Source organism: Dromaius novaehollandiae, chromosome 37 (assembly GCF_036370855.1).
Source record: "Dromaius novaehollandiae isolate bDroNov1 chromosome 37, bDroNov1.hap1, whole genome shotgun sequence".
Taxonomy (NCBI): Eukaryota; Metazoa; Chordata; class Aves; order Casuariiformes; family Dromaiidae; genus Dromaius; species Dromaius novaehollandiae.
This window is the reverse complement of record NC_088136.1, coordinates 557,098-571,393: the sequence shown is the minus strand read 5'-3', so window position 1 is coordinate 571,393 and position 14,296 is coordinate 557,098. Positions and strand designations below refer to the sequence as shown.

General features: G+C 71.9%; 1 protein-coding gene across 7 annotated transcripts in view; it reads left to right on the top strand.

Annotated features, from left to right (window-relative positions):
- The window catches only part of HUWE1 (HECT, UBA and WWE domain containing E3 ubiquitin protein ligase 1), a 30,470-nt gene that overhangs the window by 12,229 nt on the left and 3,945 nt on the right, over window positions 1-14,296 (top strand). For 4 of the 7 annotated variants that reach the window (XM_064503425.1, XM_064503428.1, XM_064503427.1 and 1 more), the window contains exons 36-72: window positions 44-313; window positions 394-546; window positions 826-953; window positions 1,028-1,109; window positions 1,192-1,368; window positions 1,456-1,627; window positions 1,706-2,079; window positions 2,499-2,694; window positions 2,802-2,969; window positions 3,557-3,699; window positions 3,808-3,874; window positions 4,339-4,547; window positions 4,633-4,844; window positions 4,927-5,106; window positions 5,206-5,372; window positions 5,468-5,613; window positions 5,710-5,785; window positions 5,869-5,967; window positions 6,076-6,209; window positions 6,304-6,475; window positions 6,593-6,821; window positions 7,217-7,395; window positions 7,494-7,583; window positions 8,157-8,311; window positions 8,434-8,482; window positions 9,047-9,250; window positions 9,339-9,546; window positions 9,630-9,763; window positions 10,219-10,430; window positions 10,994-11,282; window positions 11,606-11,708; window positions 11,791-12,349; window positions 12,443-13,129; window positions 13,220-13,376; window positions 13,458-13,590; window positions 13,673-13,875; window positions 13,962-14,089. In XM_064503425.1, coding sequence (XP_064359495.1) covers window positions 44-313; window positions 394-546; window positions 826-953; window positions 1,028-1,109; window positions 1,192-1,368; window positions 1,456-1,627; window positions 1,706-2,079; window positions 2,499-2,694; window positions 2,802-2,969; window positions 3,557-3,699; window positions 3,808-3,874; window positions 4,339-4,547; window positions 4,633-4,844; window positions 4,927-5,106; window positions 5,206-5,372; window positions 5,468-5,613; window positions 5,710-5,785; window positions 5,869-5,967; window positions 6,076-6,209; window positions 6,304-6,475; window positions 6,593-6,821; window positions 7,217-7,395; window positions 7,494-7,583; window positions 8,157-8,311; window positions 8,434-8,482; window positions 9,047-9,250; window positions 9,339-9,546; window positions 9,630-9,763; window positions 10,219-10,430; window positions 10,994-11,282; window positions 11,606-11,708; window positions 11,791-12,349; window positions 12,443-13,129; window positions 13,220-13,376; window positions 13,458-13,590; window positions 13,673-13,875; window positions 13,962-14,089 — 7,044 coding nt within the window. The remainder of the gene's footprint in view (window positions 1-43; window positions 314-393; window positions 547-825; window positions 954-1,027; window positions 1,110-1,191; window positions 1,369-1,455; window positions 1,628-1,705; window positions 2,080-2,498; window positions 2,695-2,801; window positions 2,970-3,556; window positions 3,700-3,807; window positions 3,875-4,338; window positions 4,548-4,632; window positions 4,845-4,926; window positions 5,107-5,205; window positions 5,373-5,467; window positions 5,614-5,709; window positions 5,786-5,868; window positions 5,968-6,075; window positions 6,210-6,303; window positions 6,476-6,592; window positions 6,822-7,216; window positions 7,396-7,493; window positions 7,584-8,156; window positions 8,312-8,433; window positions 8,483-9,046; window positions 9,251-9,338; window positions 9,547-9,629; window positions 9,764-10,218; window positions 10,431-10,993; window positions 11,283-11,605; window positions 11,709-11,790; window positions 12,350-12,442; window positions 13,130-13,219; window positions 13,377-13,457; window positions 13,591-13,672; window positions 13,876-13,961; window positions 14,090-14,296) is intronic. The other 3 variants (XM_064503431.1, XM_064503430.1, XM_064503429.1) reach the window with 3 other exon arrangements.

The window sequence follows — 14,296 nt, the reverse complement described above, 5'->3', positions numbered from 1 at the left end:
TCCGTCCGCCGCTGATGGCACGTTGCATCCCATCCCTGTGCAGGAGGCGGCATGCCGCAAGGAGGAGGAGGAGCGGCGGGCGCGGGAGCGGCAGGAGGAGGAGGAGGCCAAGTGCCTGGAGAAGTTTGAGGGTGCAGAGCCGCTGGAGCCAGGCGAGCTGCTGGCCTTCACGGACGCCATGCTGCCTGGCTGCTCCCAGCTGCTGGACGAGCTGCCCGACACCGTCTACCGCGTCTGCGACCTCATCATGACGGCTGTGAAGCGCAATGGGGCCGCTTACCGAGACTCCATTCTTAAGCAAGTGGTCAAGCAGGTGAGGGCAGGCCCTGAGAGGGGCCAGGGCCAGGGCCCAGGCGTCTGGGCGGCTCTGATGTGCGCTCTCCTCGTCACCAGGTGTGGGAGGCGGCTGACGTGCTCATCAAGGCAGCGCTGCCGCTCACCACCAGCGACACCAAGACGGTCTCCGAGTGGATCAGCCAAATGGCGACGCTGCCCCAGGCCTCCAACTTGGCAACCCGCATCCTGCTGCTCACCCTGCTCTTCGAGGTGAGTCCTGGGGGCCCAGGCGTCCAGGGCCCCTGCCTCTCTCTCTCCCGGGTGGTCCGCGGGGATGTCCTGGCCCAGTGTCACGACAGCGGCGTCACCATCTGGTGCCCGGCACGGTGCCCTTCCCCTCCCAGAGCATCCCGACTGCGCTGGCACCCCCTTTTTGCCCCCGGCCCCCTCGTTCCCCTTGCCTCCGCGGTGTGGGCGCGCCCCGGGGACCCCGGCGTCCAGGCGGCGCGGGCCCTCACCACCCAGCTGCCCGGGTCCCACCCCACGCAGGAGCTGAAGCTGCCGTGCGCCCGGGTGGTGGAGTCGAGCTGTGTGCTGGACGTGCTCATCAAGCTGCTGGAGGTGGTGCAGCCCTGCCTGCAGGCCGCCAAGGAGCACAAGGAGGTGCAGACGCCCAAGTAAGCGGGGGGACGTGCCGCCCCGGGCCCCCCCGGCACCCTCCGGTACCCCCTGACCCCCGCCCTCCCCCCAGATGGATCACCCCCGTGCTGCTTCTCATCGACTTCTACGAGAAGACGGCGGTGTCCTCCAAGCGCCGGGCGCAGATGAACAAGGTGGGCGGGGGGGAGCGTAAGGGCGGGGGGGCTGGGCTTCCTCCGTGGGGCTGACCCGCCATCCGTCCCCCCCTCCCCCCAGTACCTACAGGCCAACGGGAACAACTGGCGATGGTTCGACGACCGCTCGGGCCGGTGGTGCAGCTACAGCGCCAGCAACAACAGCACCATTGACGCGGCTTGGCGAGCGGGCGAGACCAGCGTGCGCTTCACCGCCGGGCGCCGCCGCTACACCGTCCAGTTCACTACCATGGTGCAGGTACTGGGAGCCCTGGGAGGGCCTGGGCGGGGGTCGCGGTGCCTGCTGCCCCCACCCCCCCGACCGCCACTGCTTCCCCCCCGCCAGGTGAACGAGGAGACGGGGAACCGGCGCCCCGTGATGCTGACGCTGCTGCGGGCCCCCCGGGCAGGCAAAGGCGCTAAGGAGGGCGGCGCGGGTGAGACCGAGCGGGTGCCGGACGAGGGCCGGGAGCCCGAGGGCCGAGCCAAGGAGGAGAGCGGCAGCAGCGGTCCGGCAGGTACGGGGGGCCCGCGCGGTGCCGCAGGGGAGCAGCAGCGCTTCCCCCGGCCCTGCGCACACGTCCTCGCGTCCCCAGAGCCGGCGGAGGAGGCGGCGGCGGGCAGCGAGGAGGAGGCGGCGGCGGAGGCCGGCGCGGCAGCGGCGGAGGAGGCCGGCGTGGAGGCGCCGGTGCGGGGACTGGCGGAGGAGGCGGTGCCGGCGGTGCTGCGGGCCTGCGTGAGCATGCTGGGGGTGCCGGTGGACCCCGACACGCTGCACGCTACCCTGCGCCTCTGCCTGCGCCTCACCCGCCACCACAAGCACGCGCTGCTCTTCGCCGAGTTGCGCAGCACCCGCACCATCCTGGGCCTCACCCAGAGCTCCGGCTTCACCGGCTTCACCCCCCTCGTCACCCTGCTCTTCCGGCACATCATCGAGGACCCCTGCACCCTGCGCCACACCATGGAGAAGGTCCCTGCCGGGGCGAGGGATGCTGGGATCGGGGGAGACGGGTGTCTGGGGGATGCTGGGATCAGGTGCTGGGGGGTCTGGGAGTACTGGGATGGGGGGGATGGGGACCTGGGGGGCACTGGGATGGGGGGAACAGGGATCCGAAGGGACTGGGGGAGCTTGGGGGTACTGGGGTCGGGGACAGGGACCCGAGAGGTGCTGAGGACAGCTAGTGAGGGGTCTGGGGGCACTGGGGTCAGGTAAAAGGGGGGGTCTGGGGGGGCACTGGGATGGGGGAGGCAGGGGTCTTTGGGGCTCTGGGGCGTGGTGGCAGCAGGGGGCTCAGGCACGCGGGGCGCAGGGCCACGCGGGCCCTGGCGGGGGTGTCGCGGAGGCGCCAGCGCCCCCCCGGCACCCCCTGACGCCGGCGGGCCCCGCAGGTGGTGCGTTCGGCGGCCACGAGCGGGGCGGGCAGCACCACGTCCGGGGTGGTGTCGGGGAGCCTGGGCTCCCGGGAGATCAACTACATCCTGCGGGTGCTGGGCCCCGCCGCCTGCCGCAGCCCCCAGGTCTTCGCCGAGGTGGCCACGGGCTGCATCCGCATCGCCCTGCCCGCGCCCCGTGGCTCTGGCACCGGTGAGTGCACCGCGCCGCGTGGGGGGGGGCCGGGGGCCGCGCCGCGTGGGGGGCCGCTGTACTGCCGCGTGGGGCCCAGGTGCCGCCTGACGCGTGGCGGTCTCCAGCCTCCGACGACGAGTTTGAGAACCTGCGGATCAAGGGCCCCAACGCCGTGCAGCTGGTGAAGACGACGCCGGTGAAGCCAGCGGCGCTGCCTGTCATCCCCGAGCCAATCAAGGACGTCATCTACGACATGCTTAATGCCCTGGCAGCCTACCACGCCCCTGAGGAAGGTAGGGGTGCCCTGTGCCGGGGGCGTCCTCATCCCAGGGACAGCGGGGAGCCATGGCGATGGCGAACTGGGAGCTGCTGGGAAAGGGGTGACCCTGGGGCACAGGGAACTGGGGTGTCCCTAGGGATGGGGACAGGGGAACTGGGGTGGCACTGGGAAAGGGGTAACTGGGAACTGGGCTGTGCTCGGGGATGGGGACGGGGGAACTGGGGAGCCACTGGGAGAGAGAGGATCCTGGAGACAGGGAACTGGGGTGTCCCCAGGTGATGGAGATGGGGAGCTGCTGGGAAAGGGGTGACGCTGGGGGACAGGGAATTGGGGTAGGGACAGGGGATGAGGAACTGGGGAGTCACTGGGAATAGGCTATCCTCGGGGACACGGAACTGGGCTGTTCCCAGAGAAGGGGGACAGGGTGCTGGGATGTCCCCAGGGCCTGGGATGTCACTGGGAGAGGAGTGATCCTAGGGGACAGGGATGTGGGGTGTCTCTTGGGTGCAAGGCCAGGAACTGGAGTGTTCTGGTGGGACAGGGAACAACTGGGCCATCCCCCTGTCCCTCATGTGTGTGCCCCCCCCCGTGCGTCCCCAGGGGACAAGGCGGAGGCCAAGGGCACAGCGCCCAGCGAGGTGAGCCAGCTGCTGTCGGACATCGGCGACGACATGTACCAGCAGTACCGCAGCCTAACTCGCCAGCCCGGCGACTTCGATCCCCCGGCTGGCTTCACCCTCAATGTCAGTGGGGCAGCGACGGGGGGTGGGGGGGGCCGGGGGGAGAGCAGCTGCGGGGAGAATGGCCGCGGAGGTGCCCGGGCCCTGGCTCCGACCTGCTGTCTCCTTCAGGCCCAGGTCTTTGCCGCCGACGGAGCTGCCGCGGAGACGCCCCCGTCTGGGACCCCCCAGGGGGAAGGTACTGACCCCAGGGACCCCACGGCTCCCTGCCACACCCCATGCCCCAATGTCCCCCCCCCCCCGCCACGTCCTTGTGCCCCAAACCTACCTCCTTGCCCCCCGGCACCCCCCCCCCACATCCCTAATGTTTCCTAGCCTGTCTCCTCGCACCCCAAACGTCCCCCCCACGCTCCCCCCCCACCCGGAATCTGCCTCCCTGCACCCCAGTGTCCCTCCCAGCGTCCCTCTGGCCTTTTTGCTCGCATCCCTGACGTCCTCTTGCCACATCCCCACACCTGTTTCCCTGTACCCTAATATCCCCCCCTACCCCTAATATCCCTGCCCGACATCCCCCCCCGCCCCCAAGTCCCCATAAACCTGCCTCCCTGGGCCACAGCATCCCCCCGCCCTGCCTCCTTGCCCCCGGGATGTCCCCCCCGACATCCCCGTGCCTGGGCGCCCTGCTGATGCTGCTGCCCGCAGCAGCCAGCCCCGAGGAGGGCCGCGAGGGCCGCAAGGACAAGGAGGGCGAGCGGGCGGAGGAGCGGCAGCGGGCCAAGGGCTCCAAGCCCCTCATGCCCACCTCCACCATCCTGCGGCTGCTGGCCGAGCTGGTGCGCTCCTACGTGGGCATCGCCGCCCTCATCGCCAACTACAGCTACACCGTGGGGCAGTCGGAGCTCATCAAGGAGGTGAGGCCAGGCCCAGCGCAGCGGCGGTGCTGTCGGCGCCTGCTGGCAGCCCGCCGTGACCCGGCCGCCTCCCGCTCCCCCCCAGGACTGCAGCGTGCTGGCCTTCGTGCTCGACCACCTGCTGCCGCACACGCAGAACGCCGAGGACAAGGACACGCCGGCGCTGGCCCGGCTCTTCCTGGCCAGCCTGGCAGCGGCGGGCAGCGGCACAGATGCCCAGGTGGCCCTGGTGAACGAGGTGAAGGCAGCGCTGGGACGGGCCCTGGCCATGGCTGAGAGCACCGAGAAGCATGCCAGGTGGGTGGCGGTGGCGGCGGCAGGGTGGCATCGGCGGCCGTCCCCACCCCCTTGTGCCCTGACGCCGCCACTGCCTCCGCAGGCTGCAGGCCGTCATGTGCATCATCAGCACTATCATGGAGTCGTGTCCCTCCACCTCGAGCTTCTACAGCAGCGCCGCCAAGACGCAGCACAACGGCATGAACAACATCATCCGCCTCTTTCTCAAGAAGGGACTGGTGAACGACTTGGCGCGAGTGCCCCACAGCCTTGACCTTTCCAGGTGCGCTGGGGGGGCCAGGCATGGTGGCAGGGGGCGGCTGGGGGGCACCTGGACGCCGGGGTCCCACCCAGCGCCGCCGCCACCCCTCCGCCCCTGCAGCCCCAACATGGCCAACACGGTGAACGCGGCGCTGAAGCCCCTGGAGACGCTGTCGCGCATCGTGAACCAGCCCAGCGGCCTCTTTGGCACCAAGGGCTCCTCCAGCAAGAGCAAGGGCGAGGGGGCTGGCGGCCCCCGGGAGGCCGGTGCCGCCCCCCCCGATGGAGGTACTGCTGCCCCACGGCCGCCCACTTCCCACGCCCATCCCCCCCCCCCCCCAATTCTTCTGTCCCCGAATCGTTTTGCATCCCCCCACCCCCAGGGGACCCTGGCGACCCTGAGCCCCCCGAGGAGGATGCGGAGGCGGCGCAGGCGGAGGCGGCCGACGGCGACATGGACGGCGAGGCAGAGGGCGACACCGTGGTGCTGGCGGGGCAGCCCGAGGGGCTCAGCACCCAGGAGATGCAGGTGAGCTCCCCGCTTCCCATCCCGTCCCCCCCCACACACACTCCACCCCACGTCGCCCCCTGTGTCACCCCCCCATCCCTCTCTGCCTCCCCCCAGGTGGAGAACGAGCTGGAGGACCTCATCGACGAGCTGCTGGAGAGAGACGGGGCCACTGGCAACAGTGCCATCATTGGTGAGAGCCACCTGGATGCTGGGGCCCCCCGCCCCGGGGGCCGGGCCCCCCACCCCCCCCTCACCCCCCGCCCCCCTCCGCAGTGAGCCGCTCGGGCGAGGACGAGTCGCAGGAGGACGTGCTCATGGACGAGGCTCCCTCCAACCTCAGCCAGGCCTCCACGCTGCAGGCCAACCGGGAAGGTGAGCGGGCGCCTGCCCGGGGCAGCGGTGGCTCGGGGGCCTCGAGGGCACGTGGCCACCCCGCGCCGGATGCCAGGGTCCCAGCCCGCCTCCCTGCCGCTCCCCCAGACTCGATGAACATCCTGGATCCCGAGGATGAGGAGGAGCACACGCAGGAGGAGGACAGCAGCGGAAGCAATGAGGACGAGGATGACAGCCAGGATGAGGAGGAGGAGGAAGAGGAGGAGGACGAAGATGACCAGGCAAGGACGGGGGCTGGGGCGCCGGGGTTTTCTCCTCACCGGGGCGCCTGGCTTATGCCCCCACCCCCGCCCCCACCCCGGCCATCTCCCACAGGACGATGAGGAAGGCGAGGAGGGCGAGGAGGAGGAGGATGACGACGACGGCTCGGAGATGGAGCTGGATGAGGACTACCCGGACATGAACGCGTCGCCCCTCGTGCGCTTCGAGCGCTTCGACCGTGACGACGACCTCATCATCGAATTTGACAACATGTTCTCCAGCCCCAGTACGGCGGGGAGGTCCGGGGGCCCTGGCGCTGGCGGCCCCGTCACCCCTTCCCCACGGCAGGGCAGGAAGGGGCCGGGCTGCTGGCACGCCACAACACCCCCGCCTCTCCCCGCAGCCGACATCCCGCCGTCGCCTGGGAACATCCCGGCCACCCACCCGCTGCTGGTGCGCCACGCTGACCACGGCTCGCTGACGCTGGGCGCGGGCTCCTCCAGCACCCGCCTGGCGCAGGGCATCGGGCGCAGCCAGCGCACCCTGCGCCAGCTCACTGCCAACACCGGCCACACCATCCACGTGCACTACCCGGGCACCCGGCAGCCCAACCCACCCCTCATCCTCCAGCGGTGGGTCCCCAATGCCCCCCTCGTTCCTGCGCGGAGTCCCCGGCACCCCTTGGGCTCCCCAGCGTCCCCCTCGTCCCCAGCCGTGCGTCCCCAACGTCCCCATGGCGAGTCCCTGGCGCCCCTTGTGGCCACCCATGTCCCTCCTCTTCCCCATCAGTGCGTCCCCGTTGTCCCCAACCTCTCTCTTGTCCCCACGGTGAGCCCCCCTTGCCTCTCGCAGCCCTCTGAGCGGCGTGTCCCCAGCACCCCCCTCGTCCTAGCAGCAAGTTCCCTCTTCCCTGGTTCCCGACTGTCCTTTATCTGCGTTCTCCTCCTCCCCCCCCACCCCCGGTCCCTGGTCCCCCGCCCCATCACCGGTGCGGCCCTGCACGGCCCTAACGGCAGGCTGCCCGCAGGCTGCTGGGCCCCTCGGCGGCGGCCGACATCCTGCAGCTGAGCAGCAGCCTGCCGCTGCAGAGCCGGGGCCGGGCCCGGCTGCTGGTGGGCAACGACGACGTGCACATCATCGCCCGCTCCGACGACGAGCTGCTCGACGACTTCTTCCACGAGCAGGGCGCTGCCGGGAGCCAGGCAGGCGAGTGGGGCGGGGCCTGCGGGGGGGCCGGGGCCGCGGGCGCCTGGGTGCCCGGGCTCACCTTGCCGGCCCCGGCTCTGCGCCCGTCCCCCCTGCAGGGACCCTCTCCAGCATCCCCACAGCCCTGACTCGCTGGACGGAGGAGTGTAAGGTGCTGGACGCCGAGAGCATGCATGACTGCGTCTCGGGTGAGCTGTGGGGCCCCTCGTGGCCCCCCCGCCCCTTCAGATGCGCACTTGGGTGCCCCTGGGGCCCTCGGGTGGCCCACGTTGCCCTCGTGTCCCCTTGCATCCCCGGGGAGCTCCCCGTGTGCCACCAGAGCGTGCACAGCTGCGTCTCACATGAGCTGCAGTCTGGGGCCCTCAGATGTCCCCCCCGGGGCCCCCAGATGTCCCCCCCCGGGACCCCCTGTCTCTCAGGTGTCCCCCCCCGGGGCCTTCGTGTTCCTCAGGTGTCTTCCTTTGGGTGACTCCTGTGTCCTTCGGGTGTCCCTTGGGAGTCTCCCTGTGGCCTTCAAGGCCCTCAGGTGTCCCCCTGTGGCTTTTGTGTCCTTTGGGTGACTCCCACGTGCCTTGGGCGTCCCCACGTGTCCTTCAGGAGTCCCCGTGTCCACCCAGGGCACGCGTGCAGCCTCGTCTCGGGCTAGCAGGTCCCGCGTGTTCTGTGGCCCGGCCGGAGGCGCCGCGGGATGCGCGGGGCCATCTGCGTCCCCGCGATCCCCTGACCCTGCGCCCCCCCCGGCCCCACCACCCCCCCCGCAGTGGTGAAGGTGCCCATCCTGGCCCGGCTGGAGGCCCTGCGCGACGAGGAGCTGGACGAGCGGCGGGAGAAGCGCCGGCGGCAGGCGGCGGAGGAGGAGGCCAAGGGGGCCGAGCGGGTCCCCGAGGACAAGGAGGGGCAGGATGCCGGTGCCCAGGTGGGACACGGGCACCCGCTTCCCCCCCCCCCCAGCCCCCCACTCCCCACAAGAAAAAGGGGGCGGATAGGGATGCCCCCCCCCCCGGGCCACCTGGGGTGATGCTCTCCTCTCTGCCGCAGGGTGTCGTGCCCAAGGCCGGTGGCAGTGGCAGCGAGGCGGTGGCAGCAGGTAAGTGCCCCGGCCTGGGGCGCTGCGCGCGCCCCCCCGGCGCCCCCGGACCCTGACGTGGCACCCCGCGGGCTGAGGTAGTAGATTGTATAGTTGGAGGGTCACACCCGTCTCGGAGATAACTATACAGTCTACTGTCTTCCTCGCGGGGCGCACGGCCGCCGCACACCGCCCCGGATGCCTGGGCCCCCCCCGGCTAGGCTGGGGCCTTTCTGCAACGGGGGAGCGGGGGTTGTAACCGCGTGCTCTGCATCCCAGATTGGGGGGGGGGGGGGCGTGCAGGACACCTGGGCCCCCGTGCAGCTGAGGGGGGGTGGATTTGAGGCGGGGGGCACGGTGGTCCTGTGGGGGTGAGGTAGTCGGTTGTATTGTTGGGGGGCCGGGATAGGAGCCCCAGCGTCGAGGTAACGATACAGCCGACTACTTTCCCCCGCGGGGGCCCCTGGCAGCGGTGGGGGGGAGGGGGAGCCGGATGCCTGGGCCCCCCTGGGGTGGGGGTGGGGGTGGGGGTGGGGAGGGACACCCGGGCCCGCGGCCGGCGCTGACCCCCTGGCGTCTCCGCAGAGCCCGGCGGGGCGGTGGGCGACCCCCCCCCGGCCGGCCCCCACCGTGCCCTGGTGCTGCTAGAGCCAGCAGCGGTGGAGCCCCCCGCCGCCCCCGGCCCCCCGCCGCCCCCGCCGGCCTCCACCCAGGAGGACGCCGGCCCCGGGCGGCCGCCCACTGACGCCGAGGCCACCCAGATGGAGCTGTCGCCCGCCCCCACCGTCAGTGAGTGCCGGATGCCTGGGCCCCGCCGCGGGCAGCGGGCGGGCAGGCGGTGCCGGGGGCAGCTGCTGATGGCCGCTGCCCCTTGCAGCCTCGCTGTCGCCGGAGCGCGCGGAGGACTCGGACGCGCTGACGGCGGGGAGCAGCCAGCTGGAGGGCTCGCCCATGGACACCTCTAGCATCGCCTCTTGCGCCCTGGAGGAGGCCGCCGCTGCCGCCGCGGGGGCTGGGGCACCGCCAGGGCCTCCCCCCTCTGCCCCCCCGGCACCCCCCGACACCGCCCACCCGCCCGATGACAGGTGAGCGCCCTGGGCGCCTGGGCCCTGCTCCGGGGGGGCGGCTCCGCACATCCCTGCTGATGCCGTTCCCCCCCCCGCCTCAGCTCGCCGCCTGCCTCCTCCTCGGAGAGCTCGTCCACGCGGGACTCGGCCGCCGCCATCTCGGGCGCTGACTCGCGGGGCATTCTGGAAGAACCGCTGCCCTCCACCAGCAGCGAGGAGGAGGACCCGCTCGCCGGTGAGCCCCACTGCCGCCGTGTCCGCAGCCCCCGCCGCGGCCCCCACCCCTGCCGCTGGGATGAGCCTCACTCAGGGCTCAGTCCCCGCCACGCGCCTGCTCCCTATCGCTTCTCCTCTTCCCTTGAGGCCTCCCGCGTGTCCCTGACGCGTGTCCCTGACACGTGCATGTCTCTAGTGTGTGCGTGTCCCTGGCACGCGTCCCTGGTGGGTGGGCGTGTCCCAGGTGCGTCTCTGGTAGGTGTCCCCGACACACGTGTCCCCAACACGTCCGTAACGTGTGTCCGTGACTTGTGCACGCTCCCAAAGCATCCCTGATGCATGCACGTGCATCTCTGGCACGCGCCTGTTCCCGCCGCGTCTCTGTGACCCGCGTGCATCCCCGCCGCGTGTCCCCGCCGCGTCCCTGCTGCGCGTCAGTGACGCCGGTCCCCTCGGGTGGCCCTGCGGGCACAGGGATCAGCCTCCCCGAGGGCGTCGACCCCTCGTTCCTGGCGGCGCTGCCGGACGACATCCGCCGCGAGGTGCTGCAGAACCAGCTGGGGATCCGCCCCCCCGCCCGGGCCCCGCCCACTCCCAGCCCCGCCCCCCCGGTCGTGGCCAATCCCGGCCTCACTGAGGTCAGCCCCGAGTTCCTGGCTGCCCTGCCCCCGGCCATCCAGGAGGAGGTGGGTGTGGCTTCTCGGGGGGCAGGGCTACTGTCCTGGGGGAGGGGCCATGGTGGGGGCAGGGCCTGGGAAAGGCTTATCTGGGGGGTGGGGCTAACTCCAAGGGGCAGGGGCAGGCCGGGAGTGGAATCTGGGTGGGGTTGTTGTGGGGGTGGAGTCTGGAAAGGGGCGGGGCTGGGGCGAGGGTGGGGCCTGTGCTGGGGCAGGGTTAATTCCAGGGGGTGGGGTCAGGCTGGGGGAGGAGCCACAGTGGGAGGGGCCTGGGAAGGGGTGGGGCTACTGCCCTGAGAGCTGAGTCAGGGTGGGAACAGGGCCTGGGGAGGGGGTGGGGCTATTGCCCTGGGGGAGGAGTCTGGGTGGGGGCGGGGTCTGGGCAGGGTGGGGCTGTGGTGGTGGTGGGGCCAGCACGCCTGGGGGAGGTGGCTGTGCGGGCGGGGTCTCCCTCAGCAGGGAGTGGCCTGGTGTGGCCCCGCCCCTGCTGGGGGTGTGGCCCCGCCCCTGCTGGGGGTGTGGCCTCTGGGGGCCCAGCCTCCAGGGGCAGGCGTGACATGGGGGCGGGGCAGGTGCTGGCGCAGCAGCGGGCGGAACAGCAGCGGCGGGAGCTGGCGCAGGCGGCCGGGGCCGAGGCCCCCATGGACCCGGTGACCTTCATCCAGACGCTGCCCTCGGAGCTGCGGCGCTCGGTGCTGGAGGACATGGAGGACAGCGTGCTGGCCGTCATGCCGCCCGACATCGCCGCCGAAGCCCAGGCCCTGCGGCGCGAGCAGGAGGCCCGCCAGCGGCAGCTCATGCACGAGCGCCTCTTCGGCCACTCCAGCACCTCCGCCCTCTCCGCCATCCTCCGCAGCCCTGGTGAGGCCCCCCCTGCCCCTGCCCCTGCCCCTGCCCCTGCCCCTGCCCCTGCCTGGGGCACATGTTCCCTCTGCCCTTTATTGCAGTTGTGGTGAGGGACCCCCGCATATTCTTGCGTCCCCTCGTCCACGTGCGCCTGCACCTGCCCCTACACGTCCCTACAGCATCCCTCGTGGCCCCGTCGTGTCCTTCATGGCTCTGCCATGTCCGTCGTGGTCCTGTCCTGTCCTTCGTGTCCCTGCTATGTCCGTCACGGCTCTGCCACATCCCCCGTGGCCTTGCCGCATCCCCACGTCCCCCGCTGATGCCGAGTGTCTCTGCAGCCTTCACCAGCCGCCTGAGCGGCAACCGGGGGGTGCAGTACACTCGTCTGGCCGTGCAGCGGGGCGGCACCTTCCACATGGGGGGCGGCAGCAGCCACAGCAGGTACCGATGGGGCGGCGGGGGGCGGCGGGGGGGGCCCGGGCCCCCAGCACGGGGCCGTGGGGGCTGACGGTACTGCCCGCAGGCCGTCGGGCAGCAGCGTGGACAGCCTGCTGCGCCTGCGGGGCCGGCTGCTGCTGGACCACGAAGCGCTGTCGTGTCTGCTGGTGCTGCTCTTCGTGGACGAGCCCAAGCTGAACACGAGCCGGCTGCACCGGGTGCTGCGCAACCTCTGCTACCACGCGCCCACGAGGGGCTGGGTGGTGCGCAGCCTCCTCTCCATCCTGCAGCGCAGCAGCGAGAGCGAGCTGTGCCTGGAGGCGCCCCGCGGCCCCCCGGCGCCCGAGGAGCGGCCCCGGCGGGCGGGCGGCCGCCCCGGCCCTGCCGCCGCCGCCGCCGAGCCCCGTGCCCTCGACCTGCTGCACCGCGTGGAGGCCCGCAGCTCGGGGCAGCTCTCGTGGCTCTCGGTGTCCATGGACGCGGCGCTGGGCTGCCGCACCAACATATTCCAGATCCAGCGGGCCCCAGGGCGGAAGCACACAGAGAAGCACGCTGCTGCTGCCGGCTCCGCTGTCCACATCCATCCCCAAGCTGCCCCCGTGGTGTGCCGCCACGTCCTTGACACCCTGATCCAGCTGGCCAAGGTGAGCGTGCCGGCCCAGTGTGGCCCCGGGGGGTGCCAGGCCATGCCCGCACGCCCCCCAGTCAGCCCCGCTTCGCCCTCTCTCTCCTGCTAGGTCTTCCCCAGCCACTTCACGCAGCAGCGGGGCCGCGAGGCAGCCTGCGAGGGCGAGCGGGAGCGCGGCGGCCCCAAAGCCGGCGGCAGCCCCTGCCCCAGCGGCCCCCCCAGCGGCCCCCCCAGCGGCGCTGGCGGCCCCCCCAGCGGTCTCTCCACTGACTTCTGGGACCTGCTGGTGAAGCTGGACAACATGAACGTGAGCCGCAAGGGGAAGGGCTCGGCCAAGGCGGGCCCCGGTGGCGGCGGCCCCGAGGCCGAGGCACTGGGGCTGGGCCTGGAGGCCTCACCGCTCGGGCAGCTCATGAACATGCTGTCGCACGGCGTCATCCGCCGCAGCGCCCTGCTCACTGAGAAGCTGCTCCGTCTGCTGTCGCTTATCTCCATCGCCCTGCCCGAGGGCGGCAAGGGGGCCGAGGCTGGGGCTGCCCCAGGTGCTGGGGCCCCCACCGGGGCTGCCCCCAGCCCCCCGGCCCCCGCCGCCCCCGCCGCCACTGGTGAGCACGGGGCTGGGAGCGTGCAGGGAGGTTGCGGGGGCCACGGTGCTGACCCTCACGCGTCCCCCCCCGCCACAGCTCCAGCCAAGGGCACCAAGTCTCCAGCGAAGGCGGCTGAGGGGGGCGGCAGCCCCGACCCCCGCATGGCGGCGACAGGGCTCACCGAGAGCCAGCTGCAGCTCTCCGTGGAGGTGAGCAGGGTTCCCCCACCCCGCTCTGTGCCGGGCCGCGCACCCGCCTCACCCCTGTGCCGTCCTGTCCCATCCCATCCCATCCCGCAGGTGCTGACATCGCACTCGTGCTCGGAGGAGGGCCTGGAGGACGCGGCCAACGTGCTGCTGCAGCTCTCGCGGGGCGACCCCGGCACCCGCGACACCGTCCTGCGCCTGCTGCTTAGCGGCGCCCGCCAGCTGGGTGCCACGCTCTGCCGCCAGATCGGTGAGGGCCAGCGCTGTGGCAGGGGGGCCTGGACGCCTGGGCCCCCGCTGACCCATTCCCCCCTGCGCTGTCTCCCTTCAGGCACGCTGCTGGCAGAGCTGCGCGAGTACAATCTGGAGCAGCAGCGGCGGGCACAGAGCGAGGCCCCATCCCCGGAGGGGCTCCCTGAGGAGCAGCCCCCCAGCGCCAAGCTCAAGGGCAAGATGCAGAGCCGGTGAGCCCTGGCGCCGCCCCCCTCGCTGCTGCCCCCCTGCGCGCAGCCACCCCCAAATCTCTGCTAACGCCCCCTCGCCCAGGTTCGACACGGCAGAGAGCGTGGTGATCGTGGCATCGCAGAAGCGGGCGCTGGGCGGGCGGGAGCTGCAGCTGCCCTCCATGTCGGTGCTCACCTCCAAGACGTCCACGCAGCGCTTCTTTCTGCGCGTGCTGCAGGTCATCATCCAGCTCCGTGATGACACCCGCCGTGCGCACAAGAAGGCCAAGCAGGCTGGGCGCCTGGGTAAGGCCCCTCTGCGCCGCGCCGAGGTGAGGTCCCGGCCCCTAGGGCCGCTGCCGCCGCCCCCCCTTGACGCTCTCTCCCCACAGGTGCCGGGGGCCTCGGGGCGGCTGGCAGCATCCAGGCCGCCGTCCGGCAGCTGGAGGCCGAGGCCGACGCCATCATACAAATGGTACGTGAGGGCCAGAGGGCCCGGAGGCAGCAGCAGGCAGACACGGTTAGCACGGCCGCCCTTCCTCGCCCCCCTCTCCGTCCTCCTCCTTCCCCTGCTCCTTCTCCTTTCCTCGCTCTATGCCCCTTCCCATGCCCCCTTCTAGTCTTTCTCCCTCTTCACCATAGTTCCCCTTTCATCCTTCTCCTCTCCTCCTTCCTCCTCTTTGTCTCTTCTTCCTCACGGCTTGGCTGGTGGCTCTTTCTCCCTGCT